The sequence below is a fragment of the Gobio gobio genome (assembly GCF_949357685.1).
Source record: "Gobio gobio genome assembly, chromosome: 7".
NCBI lineage: Eukaryota > Metazoa > Chordata > Actinopteri > Cypriniformes > Gobionidae > Gobio > Gobio gobio.
The window spans coordinates 49,981,211-49,999,046 of NC_137103.1; the positions used below are offsets into that span (position 1 = coordinate 49,981,211).

General features: G+C 39.3%; 1 protein-coding gene across 9 annotated transcripts in view; it reads right to left on the reverse strand.

Annotated features, from left to right (window-relative positions):
- Positions 1 to 17,836, reverse strand: part of tns1b (tensin 1b) — a 322,198-nt gene that overhangs the window by 213,805 nt on the left and 90,557 nt on the right. For 3 of the 9 annotated variants that reach the window (XM_079822506.1, XM_079822503.1, XM_079822501.1), the window contains exon 1: positions 14,638 to 14,897. The exons of the other annotated variants lie outside the window; for them this stretch is intronic. In XM_079822506.1, the coding sequence (XP_079678632.1) occupies positions 14,638 to 14,718 (81 nt within the window). In that variant the 5' untranslated portion in view covers positions 14,719 to 14,897. Of the gene's footprint in view, positions 1 to 14,637; positions 14,898 to 17,836 lie in introns of those variants that run through there. 9 annotated transcript variants of the gene reach the window in all.

Sequence of the window (17,836 nt, forward strand, 5' to 3'; positions counted from 1 at the left end):
GAATAGCACATGGAAAATATCCCTACATCACTGAAATTCTGTTGGCGTCATGAGGTATCAAAGTCTTCTAATTGGTCAAAAAATAGCATCCCACTGTCACAAAGACAGTGGGATGCTATTTTTTGACCAATTAGAAGACTTTGAGTTGCTCTGTAGTTGAAAGTTGGATTTTCTGACTGTTTTTGGCTGCCATCTCTCTCCAAAACTGCAGAGACACATGAATGACTGATGATTGAGGGACAATTCACTTTCTTCCAAACATCCTGGGTCAAATGGTTACAGTTGTTTTAGCATTTCAAACAAACCTCACACAAAAGCACTGTAGCACAAATCCCTTCCATCTGGATCTAATTAGCCACTATCTGCCCTAAGCAATCTAAGGAATCAGCAATGGCTAAATGTTTATATTAGTAGCACTCAAGGCCAGACACTCATTTACTTATTTATTATGATGAGTGTGTTTATGTAATGTAGGGATTTGCTCCCCAATCCCTTGGTCTACCCCGGCCAGTGTTGAGGACCGGGATCAGTCTATCCCACAGGGGCTCCTCAGGAAGAGGAGATGTAGTGAGGATGACAGACGGAAACCAGTTCCCATTTCAGTACAGACAGATCTAGTGAAACCTCATCAGACAGCTGGCACAGTTCCACCGACTGTACCTCGACCCAGACAAACCTTTACATTACACTACAGGGTTCCTGAAGGAAGAATCTCATTCGTCTTCATATTTTTAGAGATAATGTATACACCTTTCAAGACAGCATGTGCAACCTGCCCCATCATTTTAAATCACTTTCAAACATGAACATGCATTGAGTTTTATGCACTGAAGTAAACAGGAAAGTCTCACTTTCTAATGCTGTAATTATTATGTTTCTACTTTTGTTGCTTTAATGTTAGGTTACACTTTATTCCGATGGTCCACTTTAGACATTCTACTATCTCTTATGAGAGTTAGTTGACATAGTTGTTACTTAGAGTATTAGTAGATTGAAGGGATGGAACGATTACAGGTTTCACGATAAACCACTATAAAATGTACTGACGGTTAGTAATAGCATTTAAAATGTAATGATCATTAAAACCGTGTTTCATTATCAAGATTTTGAAAACTCGCAGTAAATCCTGTCCAGCCAGTGTCAGTCTGGTGCAGCACGCAACTTAGTTTTTTTAAAAGAAGACAGAGAGCGCCGGGAGGTTTTTCAGCCTTCTAAAAAGACCAAATCTGAGGTGTGGTCATATTTTGGCTTTTACAAAAGTCCAGAGGGAAACTCAATCGAAGATGGTCACCCTGTCTTCATGTTCTGCAAGAAGAAAGTCGCTGGACTTTAGGAGGAAACACTTCAAATCTGCGAACGCAAGGCAAGTGGACTTTGACCTCAATACTAAAACTACGTCTGGGAAATAACAACGTGAAGCTTGAGCAAAAGACGAACTAACAAGTTCAGACAAGACTAGGGTGACATTTAAGGGATAATAATGTATATTCATTGTACACTTATTACACAGATTTTCTTTACCACATACATAATCACGGGGGCACATTGAATTGAGATTAATGTTTTAAATCTCACCTGTTTATAAATCTATTTTGTACAGTGTACAAAACAATTGTCCAGACAAGATGATCACGAAGTTATAGTAAAAATTATAGTAGTATTAATAGTAAAGTCCTCTGATTTCATTTTCAATACAATCAAAAACAGAGACGCAAGTTGCATTCGAATGAAACGGAAGCGCGTCCGTTGTGATATACATGGATGTGCTGTTATAATGCGTTGCTATTGTTTTTCAAATATAAAACTTGTTGAAATGTTTTCAGTGTGTGCATCTGTTCATTTTGAACACTTTCATCTCATTTGAACAAAACCGCCACTGTAAAAAATGTCAGGCCTCTCCAATTTAAAATTTTCTAGTGACTGGTCACATCTAAATTTTTCAGTTGGCCAAATTTAATTTCTGTGAATTGATACAATTTAATTCACATAAATTTAATTTGGCCAACTTTAAAATGTAGATGTGACCAGCCACTAGAACATTTTAAATTGGAGACCTGAAGTTTTTTACAGTGTGTGATAATATTGATAATCGTGATAATTTGGGTCACTATAATCGTGATATGAAATGTTCATACCGTTTTATCCCTAGTAGATTGTTAGTAGGCGGTTAGGGTTAGTAGAATAAGTTGCCGCAGAATGTCTGTTATGGACCATAAAAATAAATTGTTAGCAGATATTAAGCAGACAGTCTACTTAGTTGCCAAGTTACATATAGATAGGAGACTGTCTAAAGTGGACCATTGAAATAAGTGTAAAGAAATACATTGAAATAAAGTGTTACCAAATTTTAACTTTAAAATATAATCTATTGTAAACATAAACATTTTAACAAAATGTTGTTTTCTAGCCAATTAACTAGCTATGATGACCAAAAAGTGTGGCTCAAAACATGTTATCTATGCTTCAGTAGAAGCAGCAAGTCAATTCTGCCTCAAAGTGTCCTGTTGCTTAGCTCTCTCAGTCACATACCTGAGGCTATTATGGTAGCCCAGTTTGTGCTGAACACAGTGTAATGACACTTTTGCTATTAATGTGTTTATAAACTCAAAATAGCACAAATGTCAGAGTATGTCAAAACTTCTAAAGGGCCCCAAAACAGCTCAGACTTCAGAGGGTTAAGGTAAAAATAAACATCATGGCAGATTCCACACCACTCATAATCTAGAAGATTCACTAATCAAAAGAAATTCTACCAAAATACTTTACTGATTGACTCTTTACAGTGCCAGATCTAGTAGTGCCAACATATCTACTGAGCTGGGTGGCCAAAATACATGTAACTTAAATACTTAAAGGAAGAAAATGTGAAAAAGTGCACTATATTCATTGACAATACTGTTGGTAGATTTTGGAAGAGACATAAGGCACATACTTCTGTAATAAAACAATCCAGAATATTTCAATGTTTAATCCATCAGTTGATATCAATATCGCTACAGAGTAAAACATTACATTTATATATTCACTCTCTTCACACATGTTTGCGGGTGGTCTTCCTCTGTCAATCTCTGGTCCTGGGAACTTGAAGATCAGTGTCTGAGCTGTTCTTATGATCACTCTCTTCAGGGCCCAGATTAAGTCATTTTTCCTGGGATCTGCTGAAGCCATTATTCCGGTTGGGATGTCACAGCCCAGAGCCCCCAACACTGCCGGAACTACACCGGCTTCACTTGACTTGTCACATTCTTTCAAACTTGTCCTTCAGTCCGGGGTATTCATTAACATTTTTATACCCTTTCTTCCTGATGCTACATTCACATATGACTAACATATCCATGACCTCCATAGCATATAGCATATCCTGCTCCACATCTACAAACACAACTGACAGGGTGGTTGACTATTACTCGCTTATCCGTCTTATAGTCCAATAATTTCTTGGATTTTTTTGTCAAACCACTTAGAAAACCTGTCCTATGAGGCCTTTTTAAAACAAAACACAGATATGCAGGCCCACATGGGATGTTGCCTCAGAAAACACCACAAATGGAGTTCTTCTTCATTTCATGCAGTTTTGAAAAACTGGATTTATTTGGATGGTCCCTTTAACACATTCTGTTCACTATAAATAACACTGCGCCTACATATCTACTAACTCACATTAGAGTATATATATATAGAGAGAGTATTAGTAGACTGATAAGGTTTGGGTTAGAATAAGTTGGCATGTAGTTGCAAAGTTACTTATAGTCAGTATAGAATGTCTGCTGGGGGAGTGTCACAATAAATAGTCTGCAGATATTAAGCAGAGAGTCTACTGATACTCTAATGAGAGTTAGTATACAACATGTGGTTGCAACGTTACTTATAGTCAACAGAATGTTCAAAAGGGACCATCAAAATAAAGTGTTATAGAGCACTCTATATTACTGTACATTAGGCCTCAGAATCCGCACCAACACAACTCAACAGACAACTCCAGAACCAGCTGTGGTATCTGGCACCAAGATGTTAGCAGCAGATCCTTTAAGTCCTGTAAGTTGTGAGGTGGGGCCTCCATGGATCGGACTTGTTTGTTCAGCACATCCCACATGCTCGATTGGATTGAGATCTGGGGAATTTGGAGGCCAAGTTAACACCTCATTATCTGCTGAAAGAGCCACAGCCACCAGGGAATACCGTTACCATGAAAGGGTGTACATGGTCTGCAACAATGCTTAGGTAGGTAGTACATCTCAAAGCAACATCCACATGGATGGCAGGACCCAAGGTTTCCCAGCAAAACATTGCGCAAAGCATCACTGCCTCCGCCGGCTTGCCTTCTTCCCATAGTGCATCCTGGTGCCATGTGTTCCCCAGGTAAGCCATGCACACGCACCCGACCATCCACGTGATGTAAAAGAAAATGTGATTCATATATATATATATATATATATATATATATATATATATAGTAAGTGTGACATTATAAATGCAACATATTGTTTGCAAACTTAAATTGGCTATACTTAATATTGGATGTATAAACCTGAAGAAGAACATTTTCAATTAAAAAATTATTTGTATTGGCAACCTTCATAATAAATGTATGTAAGCAGGTTATATACTGCGTTAAGAATACTGCCTTACATCCCCAGTGAGCACGATAAAGGGGACTATATTGAGAAATACTCACTAGAAAGATACAAAGCAAACAAATACAATTCTGGAAAGTATATATACGGCAAAAAAGGAGAGAAACATTTAGAAATGAAACAGTTAGCATGTTCAGTAGACTTTATCCATTTTTGCTTTGTCTTTTTATTCTCTGAAATTTTCTGGGGACCCCTTAGAACCTTCTGGAGGACCCCTGGGGGTCCCCGGACCCCAGTTTGAAAACCCCTGGTCTAGCCATCACAATTTGGCCCTTGTCAAACTCAAGGTTGCCCATGTTTCCTGCTTCGAACACATCAACGTTGACGACAAAATGTTCATATAAACTACAAACTATCCTGGGCATCACAGTCCCAGTTGTCACTGGAGGCCTGCATCACCTAAAGCTCCTAATAGTGGGCAGATATCCCATCATTCATGAGCTGCACATGGCTGCCAAGCCATGAATACTAGCTACTTATTTGTCACTTCTTACAATATCTCACAGACAAATGACTGCCTCCTGAACTCTGAGAATAGACACTTAATCATAGTGCAAGAGCTGCAGTTACACATGATGCCCTACAGACACATTTATCTAGACGGAGGCATCATGTGGAAACTGAAAGTTCAAAACAAATATTAAGAAATGATCTCTAGTCTAAAAGTCTAAAAACTTTTGGACCACAGTGTCTCCTTTTTAATACTTTTACTCAGCAGGGACGCATTAAACCGACCACAAAGATTTATATTTAAAACAAATGCTGTACTTTTGAGCATTCTATTAATAAAAATAAAAAGTATCACAGTTTTGACAAAAAAATAAGCAGCACAACTATTTTCAAAATTGATAATAAGAAATGTGTATTAAGCAGCAAATCAGCAAGATTTCTGAAGGATCATGTGACTCTGAAGACTGGAGTAATGATGCTGAAATTTCAGCTTTGCATCACAGGAAAAAAATGCATTTCAAAATATGTTCATATAGAAAAGTTATTTTAAAAATGAAATAATATAAAAAAAATTTACTGTATTTTTCATCAAATAAATGCAGCCTTGGTAAGAATATATGTGGTGGGATATTTTGATAAGCCAAAAAAGCACAAACCACCACAAGATGGTTTAGATGGGTCATGAATAAAACAACTCCATCACTCTATTTCCTCTCTCTCTCTCTCTCTCTCTCTCTCTCTCTCTCTCTCTCTCTGAGGAGGGAAGGGTCAGAATGTGACCTCTTACTTGGATGTATGATGGTCACCTGCTTTTCATTTAGGGGAAATTTCTCCTCAGGCATTCCAGTTTTTCTCTGTTGTTCTCTCATCCCTCGTCTAACCTAAACGCATTTCAAAGAGGAGGATCCGGAAGAGGAAATTACTTACTTAATCTGACATTTAGAGTGAAGTACCTTTATATTCCTCAACCTGAAGCTGGTGTTTGCAGAGGCCCTGAGTGGTGCCCATGTCAACAGACTGACTGCTGGTTGGCATGACATGCTGTTGCTAAAACACTTGGTCAATCCTCGTCATGGACATTCAGACCTATCACATATTGCCGCTCATATCGATTCTTCATACTGTATAATAACACACCTTAAACTGTATGTGTGAGCATGAGCAGGCTTGCAGGAAGACTGGGCAAAATCCCAAATATATTATGAATATTTAAAGGGTTAGTTCACCCAAAAATGAAAATTCTACGTCATATTCTCGCGCATGCGTCGTGGAGGCACACACGGAAGACAAGAACAAGTTGGATAAAGGTGTTATTTAGATTTTTTTTTGCGCACAAAAACTATTGTCGTCGCATCGTAAAATTATTGTAGAGCCACTGTGGTGAGATGGACTTTGTAACGACGTTTTAAGTGCCTTTTATGGGTCTTGGAAGTGTGAATGTACTGAATGCCAATGGAGGCCTATCTGAAGCCTTTCTCAGCCATCAGCTTTCAACTAAAATATCTTCATTTGTGTTCCGAATATGAGGGTGTCGAACAACATGAGGGTGAGAAATTAATGACAGAATTTTCATTTTTGGGTGAACTAACCCTTTAATAATTTTAATGGTGATATCAAACTAAGCATTGCGTATTAAAATTATGAAACAAAATGCAAAGTAACAGCTAAAAAAGTGGCACAAAAATAGAAAATACAGTGCAACCTGAATTCAAGAATGCATGCTGCATAAAATCTGAACAGTACATTTAATTTCCGCGAATCAGTTCAAACTGTACATTTCAGTCAATCGACTAATAATTCTGATGTAACAATTAATTTACGGCATCACTCCATTTTACATGCTCTGAAATGTTCAATAAAAAGTGTTTGTAAATATTGCTTTAATGCTTTCAATTTCAAACAATACACTGTTCAACTGGTGCATAAATAAGAAATAAAATGAACAAAATTAATAAAATATCACAAAATGTTCATACATCTACATATATATAAAATATCTGGGTAAACCCAGCCTGATCTGCAGACGATTTGATTTCGCGCTGCAGCTCAGTCTGGAAACCTGTACATTCATTTCTACTGCTTCTGTTACACATTTGCAGGAACCAATCACAGACTGGCTTATCCACCTGGCGCACTATTGGTGGGTTTAACACAATGACGGAAAGAGAAGTGATGGATCAATGCCCGCTGATTATGCCTCTTGTGGTCTGATTGGTTGAAGGACTATCCAATTGCGTACAGTCATTTGAATTATGCCCGTTGATCACGCCTCTTGTGGTCTGATTGGTTGAAGGACTATCCAATTGCATACGGAGACATTTTTGACCACGCCTCTTGTGCAGTAGAAAATACATAGCAGACTCCCCAGACCAATGTTCAATCTTAAAAGATTGAGCTTGGTCTGGTGATAGCCAGACAACATTCTAATCGATTCTAACATAAAAGTTTGTTTATATAATATGTGTGTTTAAACTTTGTATAAATAAAAGACTTCTCAAATGAGAACATTCTCAATGTTCCTCTTTAAGGGTAAATGACATCCTGTTCTTCATAACAAAACAGCCCATCACACATTTTTTTCGTGCTCTGTAATTTTAGACTTTGTGAAGAAGTGAAAATAAAAAAACTGAGCGACATTTCACAAGACTAAACAAGCATTATCAGATCAGGAACATGCATCCAATTCTATTGCGCAACAAAAATGGTATTTTATGGCAAAAGCATGCTGAAGAATCGTATCTTTATCACAGCAATGTAAGGCAGCTAAGGAAACATGAGATGCACATAAATTACCACGTAAGACCACCAAATCTTTGCCTGAGTGTATGTTATCATGAATCAATCAGAACCTGTGTTTATCAAAACCAAATAAAGTTCTGTTTCACAGGCTTCGGTGACATGTATCCTCATGAAAATAAATATCGCATATTGTGCAATTCAGAAAAATAAATGAGGGCTATTAGAAGTGAAGCATTCTTCTATGTCTGTACAGAGTGAAACAGAGTTCACTGCCAGTAATTTACATTTCTCTGTAGAAAGTACAGTGTGCCACCCTAAATTGTGCCAATTACCATGATTCACACTGGGCTCAGAGGCATGATAAGAAAACTAATACCAGATCTCCGCCAGCAATGTGGCTGTAGACGCTCGCCTATAAATCACACAAACTTCAAGTCCATGGTTTCACATACTGTTCAAAAGCCTCATAAGAGACTCATATGACCGCCAAACTTTCAAGCAATAGTTCACTTCGTTCCAGACCACTTTGCTATCAGTTTCTATTGTGTTTGCGGCGGTTTGTTTTACCTGTTGAACTCAAAAGGAGTATGGACGTCCAACTCAAAAAAGGACAAAAATGAAACCATCACACCAGCAGATTGTACAGATGAACAGATACAATTTCAGTTTGTTCATCATGCAAAGAATAATATGACTTTAGAAGACTTGGAATATGATGCACAAGTTATATAAATTACATTTATTGTGGGGGGTTTTGGGAGCAAGAGTTGTGTAAAAATGTATCAAAAACTCCTACTTTTGCATTCCATCAGAAACAATAACAGCAAACAGGTTTGGATCAACATGTAGGTGAAAAAAATATGAAGAGAAGTGCCATTTTTGGGTGAACTGTCCCTTTAAGTGCAATGTAGCACCTGGTGGGACAGAGACAGATGTCCCGAGATAGAAACGAGGTCACAAAATCTGAATCACATGAACCAATATAGGACAGGCCAATAAGAGACAACACTTGGTCATTCTTCAGCAGCTAAAATAAGGTTCTTGGGACATAACCTGAACTGAGAGTCATATTCCTGATCCAGAATTGAAATATACAAAGTTAAATATAAACAGTCTGCCACATGCGTATGGCTATGTTCAGCATGGAGTACTGTACAGACTACGACGATATTATTCCAGGACAAACATTGTAAACCGTAGTATGCTACACTGTTGTCACATGACTTCATGATTGATGAGCAGTTGTAGGTCATCCAGGACCTCTATGCATACAGAAAATCTGCTGGCTACAATTCAGACAGTCGAATTGATTGAGAGACAACTGTAATCAAGGTGTTGACAAGTGGGGTTGCGCAAGGGTGCAAGTTGACATGCAGACTGCACAGTCAACTGATGGTTTTATTGGCTGCCCGCGAACAACATCTACTTTGACCCAACCTCAAACGCTTTAGTTGTAGCTGAGGCATGGAAGAGTTTGGTTTGTGTTGTCGAAATTGAGAAGACGTTGCCTTTTGAGCTCCGAAAGCAAATCCTCTTTTTATGCACTTCCAAAGGACGATGACTTAAATTGATACGGTATCGTTACGTTCAGATATGGTAAGGGTTTCCGACACACGCTGTAAGCAGTAGACCAATCACAACAGACTGGGCCATCTAACCAATCAGAGCAGAGCAGGCTAGCGGTAAGGAGGGGTTTAAAGAGACCAAATCCTTTATCAAACCGTTTCAGAAACTATGAGAAAAGTGGTGCTGCAATGTAGCCTATATTATGAGAAAATTAAAGTGTTTTTGGACCTTGGATGCATGTAAACCTGTTGTAGGACACTTCTGAAACAAAATTAGCATAACAGGGGCACATTAACTCAAAATCAGGCCATAGAGTACACCAGTCTGAGCTAAAGAAAACAGCAAACATGATTGGTTATCTTCTAAGACCTCTCACAGCATAGAATCTCAAAAGTACACTGTCAGGAAAAAAGGTACAGCGCTGTCACTGGGGCAGTACCCTAAGGTACAAAAGTGAAAATGTACTAATATGTACTTTTAGGGTAGTAATATGTACCATTTTTCACTTTTGTACCTCAGGGTACTGCCCCAGTGATGGCGCTGTACCTTTTTTTCAGAGCGTGTACAGGTATCATTCTCTCTCTCTCATCTCTGTGAGTAGCTCATTGCTAAATACTCATCGCTAATAATCATCCTCTGCTCAACCACCTCTTCCAACTCGAGGCCTCTGGTGTGATCCACTCAAGCTGATGTGTGACTAACCACAGCATTTAGTCCTGCGGTTCATTCAATGACAAGAAAAACACCACACTGCTACAGTCAAGTACAATGGCGAAAGACAGAGGGAGAACTAGGGTCTGCATTTTCAGAAAAGAATACAACAGTGTGCAAAGATAGGGCAAATTACATTTTGAAAATGAAAACCACCAGCCCTACTCACTCCAAGTGAGCACTCTCGAGGGAGCATTTGATACATCCCATTTGAAGCTATCCATACTGCCACTTTATTTTCAATTGGAATGTGACCCAAGCTGGTATACTGTATATAGAGTGCCAAAATAGTGATAATTCAGCTTTTTAAAGTTCCAGCAAAGATCCTAAATACATTTAAAAGTGATTTCAGATCAAATTAGATAGTCTGAGTTGGCAATGGGGCAGAGCAGTGAAAAATGAGAAGATTTCCTTCAAAACCACCAGACATTTGGTTCCACTCACAAAGACTAAGAAACAGCCCTGTTTATTTGAGATGCTCTGGTTGAGTATTGCTTATGAACTGCAAAGTGAACTCACATCAAATAATACCCCCTACTGAGACAAAACAAGAACGGCAATGAAGAATAATCAAGTAAACTTTGACATGATGAAAACCACATGACTCCCCCCAGATAGGCCTCCCTCTAGAAATGCCGCCAAGACATTAATGAGTTTCTGATGAATTACAAAAACATCCTGTGCCTTACTACAGCTCCCCAGCTAGCAAAAGTGTACCTCTCAGATGACAAACCTACGGCCTGCCTACAGACCGTCCATTTACTGATCAAGCTTTGAGCCAGGAGGGAGCAGGCCGTCAAGCCATCGAATCCGTAAGACTTTAGAACATGCAGTAAGACTTTTATCTCTGACAGATGCTGAAAAAGAAGAAGAATCAAAACTGGCAACTCAGCAAGACTGAGGATTAAGGGAAAGGGATAAAGAGAGACATGGGAAAAAATCTGAGAATAATGGGGGAAAGTGAGAAATTAATAAGAAAACTAGGGGAGGTGATCAGGAGACATTCCAGAATCCAGTTCCATTGACAGCATTGGATTAGCGAGAAGCTCTGCCTGGTGAAGTGAACACGGGTCGGAGTCAGACTCACGTCATAAATCATCAGAGAAGGTTAAACGGCTTTTAATGTACTCAGAGGGAAGGGGGACGACTCCCTCCGGACTGTCAGTTTAATTTTCCACACGGTGCTCCGGTACAATATCACACAAGGACCGCTACGAACATACAGTGATACTTTTCAGCCTTATCCCTCTCACTATGTTTGTGAACCAATTTAAATATTTGTATTTTCTCTGAAATGTCTTAAAATTGTGATTTAGGAAGAGCCACTCATTCCTAAGTGAATTGATAATGTTCAAAATATCAAGTTAAGAATAAAGCATACTTTCCAGACAATTTGTCAAATAAATAATAAGCACCAATTAAAAACATACATAGAACACATTTAATATATGAAAAATGACACACAGAGACCTGAATTTAAGTGTCATAAATTAGACAAATTGTTGAATCTGAGTTTTGAATTGATTCCCTGAACTGAACCGATCCTACCAACAGCAGTTTTAATAGTGAAGTTTATGCTGCATTGATATTTCATCAAAATTGCAATAATTATGAGATGCAAACTGGTATTCATCATCTTCAGACATACTCGTGTCAAAAAATATCCCTGAGCAATTTTTTTTTTTGCAACTGTTAAAACGCACAAAACAAGGAAAGATCAGGAAAATAACCGTCAGTGTTGCGTAATTATACTTTACCAGCAAAATCATCACTAGTACACAAGCGCACACACATTGTTCAGCTCTAATGCACACAAAAACCCAGAAAACACGCACAACCTTTTGCAGACACGTGCCTAGAAGTACATGAAGAACTGTGGCTGATCCATTATGAAGGCAAACCAGATGTTCTAATTTTGAATTTGCCAAAATTATAGGGGCCCCTCATAGGCAGCTTTGATAGAAGGATGAAGAGCTTGTAGAGCATGAGGTCATTAAAGTGGAATTCAAAAGCCAACAATGATGAAAAGTGCAAGAGTAAATCATACGCCGAGTGACTTCAAAGACCACAGACTCATTAGTCAGAGAAAATCAAAGGTGACCTACTAGAGTCGACTGTAAGGCACAGAGAGGAATGAATATTTACCTGAATCTTTATTTTATGAATAAATATTTCAACTTTGCATATTTATCTTTAGGATCTGCAAACAAGTAGAAAAAAAATAAATACAATTAATCATTAAAATAAAAATAAATAAATATAAAAAAATTTAATTAAATGTAAAAAATAAAATAAAAGACCACATCAGCCACTTCCACACTGTACAGGGCGACTTGTTTGCTGTTGATTGATCTGGAGTGTTAATGGACATTGATCACTGCACTAAGCTCTTTGACCTCTCAGACAGCTCAAGATGCATCAATATTTGCATTGGCTGAGTGGCAGAGAGGGTGTGTAAGCAACACCTCGTCTCAGAGGTCTTTATGCAAGAGCTGCACACAACATTTTCCAGAGTGCAAAACATTAAGGGTTTCATTTCCTTGACAAAAGCCCGTGTTCATCCAACCTGAGCACAGTTTAAAAGTCTTTCACTAACTTTCTCTGCCTCTGCAACAGCTTTCCTTTACAGGGTTCCATCTGACGACCTGATACCATTTAGGTAACACCCACTTTTTACAATCCAATCAATTACCAATGGATAAAATCAAGTTCTGCTCTACATCTTTTTCTCACTATAAATATCCGGTTTCAGTTGGAAATATATTATATTCCGGAACTAAAATGAGCTGCAAATGGCTCTTGGCATCGACTGATATATCTTGGTAACACTTTATGGGAAGATACAATAAATTTAATAAATGCTGATAGAAATGTTGTTCATTGTTAGGTCATGATACCTAATGCATTAACTAGTTAACATATTTAATCTCATCAAGTGTTATGTTTTCCTGCGATCAAACCTTCAATTTCAACATATTTTTCAGAGAAATTTACAAACAAGAGACTGTCCAGCCCGGCTGGTCCTAAAAGTCCCAGACAGGTCATTTATAATTCAGAGTTTGGAGGAAGTGCATTCTGAGCTTTTAGGTATTGGATGTTGTTCTTTTTCCCTCTGCTGACATCAGGACAGGTTTCTTTTCAGAGAAGTACATGTCTCTTTCCATTCACAATGTCATCTCTCCTCAGCAGGTAATCAAACCATGCCAAGTATAGAGTTTGGGCCCAGGGATTTCGTTTTGGATGCCGCTAGCAAATAAATCACATCTGCCTCATTCCCGAACGGCTGTTTCCCGCATCTTCTCGCCGTATATGATGACATCTACAGCTGTAGACAAGAGTCCTCGTCCCTGTAAAGCCCATTCCACCAGAGCCAGTGCAGCAGGACGGCACAGTCACAGTCTGAAAGGAAGACTGAAAGGCTCCCACTATATTCAAAAAGTGCCTGAGCTTCAGGAGGATTTGGGATCGTTTTCCACTCCATTCACTAAAGCGGAATGCTAATTAAGAGACCAGAGAGGTCAGAATGTGTGAATGTCCAAAGAGAAAAAGGAGGGGACACGACCAATGCCCAAGTGACAGTTAAAGGAATAGCTCACCCAAAAATGACAACGTTGTCATCGTTTACTCACCCATCGGAATGTCCAAGCTGCTCATTTCCATACAACGAAAGTGAATGGTAATTTATTCCATCAAGCTCCAAAAAGGACAAAAATAATGAACGTTTTAGGAGACATAAAAATGGACACAAACGAGAAGTTGTTGAAATATAGCGAAGTATACAGAAATAAAAGGAATGTGAGAATTGGATGAGGAAAAATTCAAGTTTAAAAACCGACTTGTTTCTCAATCTGTGCTCTGTTTTGCCTTGAGATATGAACTTTTTCTCAACAAACTTTTCCAAAGCCAAGTAATCTGCTCTATGAATGAACAATCTCTGAGCATTCAAATGTTCCTCTGGATCCCTAAACATCACACGTGAAATCTCCTTCATTTCTCAATTGTTTCTCCTACACAACAAGGTTAAATGAAGAAGAGCAAATCCAGAATCGTGATGAAGTCCCCTGCTTCTCACATTTAAATAGAGATACAAAATCAATATAAGAATTGGATGAGAAACAGTTGAGTTCATCTTCAGATTTTGGTATCTTTGGTATCTTATTCCTCTGGAAACCAGACTATCATCTATAAAATCTCAACGGTGTGAATCCACTGTCATTACATGGAACAGAGCAGCTTGGACATTCTTCCACAACCATTCTAGCATGATTTTTCTTTTGCCGTTTCAAGGAGGTGAACAAATCATGACAAAATGTTCAAAGCTTTCCTTAAAAACACAACATAAAGCGAGAGGCTAGTGAACCGCCAGAAAAATGCATCCCTTTGCGCCAAAACAGTGAAAGACACTTAAAATGTGACATGCACAATAAAACAAGCAGCCCTTGGCGCCCGCACTGATCTAATTCATCGAGTTATCCTGGAAAATTCTCTCTCCCCCAATCCCACCTGCCCCAGTCAAGTGGACTGACCCACGGCTCACCCAGAACATGCAGGACAGGCAGACCCAGGTGCGTGAGCGGCCGGCCAGCGCGGCTGGCAAGTTGAGAGACACGGATGGCATCACGAGATCAGGCTGTCGGCTTTCTCTCCTCAGGATCCTGCTGAGAACACATAACTATTCCACACGCTGGTCTCACAACGCTCCACAGATCCATGACATGCTGAGGAGAGCTGCATCAACTGCTGCTGCTGTCCTCCTCGCCGCGCACTTATTCCAGGAGCCCTCCCTCCGTCTCTCTCTCTCTTTTGGGGTCATGTATAGCTCGGCTCCACAGGAGAGAGGGGGAGGTGACTGAGAGCCTCTTTATTTCTCCCCACTGCTCTCCTTGTCGGCTTTAGCCCCTCCTCTCTCCGTGTCTCTCTCTTCAGTCTTACTTTCATTCATATCTTCCACCCCCTGCTTTCCTCTCTAACCTCCCCCCATGAGCAGCTTTTCTCAAAGTGTGCTCGCTCGTTCTCATCTCAAACCCCTCTAGCTTATCCTGGAGTCAAACATACCCACAGGAAAGCAGGATCTCCTTAAAAGGTCCCATGGCATGACATTTTCATTTTATGAGGTTTTTCAACATTAATATGAGTTCCCCTAGCCCGAATATTGTCCCCAAGTGGATAGAAATGTTGATCGGTGTAAACCCGAGTTCTGGCTGTCTCTCTCTGCCTTTGAGAAAATGACAGGCCAGACGAGCCAATCCTGAAGTCTCCTGGTTTGACGTCCAAGCAGGAACGGTTACCTCCCTCTCATAACTCAGTAGTTACTATAAATAACTTTGTTAGCAATCGCTGAGCTCCGTCTCTGGTACATTAGTGATGTCCGGTTCGCGAACGATCTTTCTTTTGAACCAGTTCTTTTTAGTGAACCGAATCAGTTCACCAAATCGGACTGAATCGTTCTAAACGGTTCGCGTCTCCAGTCAGCGCTGATCCATAATTTACTAAAGTTACTAACTTTCTGACATGAGTGACAGTCCCTCCGACTAGAAATATACTAATAACCTGAAGTATATGCTGTAACTAAAACAGTTCAGACATGCTGATAACTGATCTGAAGTGAACTCAGGTCCATCCGTCTCTCTGGCAGCAGCTCGTGCCTGCTCGTGCCTCTTAGACCTTGTTAAACCACGCCCCCTCCGCTCATTTAAAATGCAAAGATGTCAGCCAATCACAACAGTGGGCGTTTTTACTGAAGTCTCACAGCAGACACGCCTCTTGAAGCAGGGCCTTCAGCCACAGGGCAAACAGCAGTATAGAAAAAATGCCTTTTATTTCTAAATTATGACATTTTATGATGTAAAAGTCATACTAATAATATAAGTACACCTCAGGAAACATTATAAAATAATAGAAAAATGCCATGCCATGGGACCTTTAAGTCTCAATTGTTTCTCCTGGATTGAGTCACCTGCATCTCAAGTATCAGGAAAAGACTCCATAATGTTACGTTTCCAGAGTTTCAGATAAGAGAGGAGGAGATCTCAACAACGTTGGCAACAGAGTCAAAAGACTTGAATATGATCTGAGCTGAAGAATCTTTGAGCATCAAAATGGGCCACAACAAACTAAATTCTTCCAAGACCATCCATATTCATTTTAAAACAGAAAACTCTTAATGCATAACAACAATTGTCTCATTTGTGTTCATCAGGAGAAACATCTGAGACAAAGTTAATACTTAAGTGAAACATCTTCGCGAACGCCATTAGGACTCCTGTTTTATAAAAGAGCAATGTCTGAGAAATACATTATTCCTCTGGGCACCTAGTAAAGACGATTTACAAATGAGGTTGTAATATCTGCTTCTCATAGACAATGAGATTAAATGGAGAGCAAATTAATACTTTAGCTTCTCAGTTTTGCAGCAATCCTATATGTCACCTCTGGAGTTTCTGATGAAATCTCAATTTCTCAAACTGTGCTCAGATCTGACAAGGTAAAGTCTGAAATCAAAGTCAAAAATCTCAATATGAACTCAAACATTTCTCATCAGATTATTCCAAGACTATACAACAAAACTGTCTGTGTCTTTTACTATGAAACATCAGAGACAAAGTGAGATGGTGGTTCGGTGGGTTAAACCATGGAACTGATACGCAGAAGGTTGCTGGTTCGATCCCAGCGGTCACCACTAGTGTGTCCTTGAGCAAGGCACTTTACTCCATGTTGCTCCAGGGGGATTGTCCCTGTAATAAGGGCACTGTAAGTTTTGGATAAAAGCGTCTGCCAAATGTATAAATGTAAATGTAAAGTTAATACTTAAATTAAACATCTATGCAAACTCCATTAAGACTTCTGAGTTATCAAAGAGAAATGTCTGAGAAATGCACCTATTCGAAAGAAGTTACAAATGAAATAATATCTCAATAGTTTCTCCTAGAAAACAACGAGAGAGCAAATTGAGACTTAATCTTCTCAGATTTGCAGTAATTTCCATGCATCTCCACTAGTGTTTGAGAGCTCAAAAATGTCTCAAACGGTGCTTAGAATAGACAAGATCTGCAATCAAAAGTTCAATATAAACTCAATTACTTCTCATCAAATTCTTTAAGCTCTGATCTGAGCAATACTATGTATATGTATATATATGCACTCTTACTACACATAAACTATAGTGTCATGCGTGTCTTTTTATATGTCTCCTAAGGAATTCTAAGAGAAACAAAATCCATTTTTAAATGACACATGATTGAGGACTCCACAAGCCTGGAAAGAGCAACCTCTGAGCAATGATTTTTTTCCTCTGGGTCTGTAAATCTCCTTTAATGTCACGGCTACATGTCTCTGCCCCAGATATCAGTGAGGCTGCGAGCGTGTTGCTTTTCTGGGCCATCAAACACACAGCAACCCAAACAGCAAACAGAGCAGGGCTGAGAGCTTCATTACAGTCACATCAAACCTTCGCTGGCCTGCTGGAGGGGAAGGTGGTCTCTCTGTGGGTGTCTCTCCGTCTCCGGATGGTGTCTGTAATCCCTTGGCATTTCCTCCTCATCACACTGATGAGATGAAACCCCTCCTAGGGTCAGGCTTGTTTGGTTTCACAGACATTTACCCCGTCCATCATGGCACATGGTGGACACATTTGTAATTAGGGGTTGCATTAGCCACAGACAAGCTAATTCAGACAGTCAGGGTGCACAAAAATGCCTGTAAACATGGCAAATGTCTAGCGGGGTAAATATTTAAGC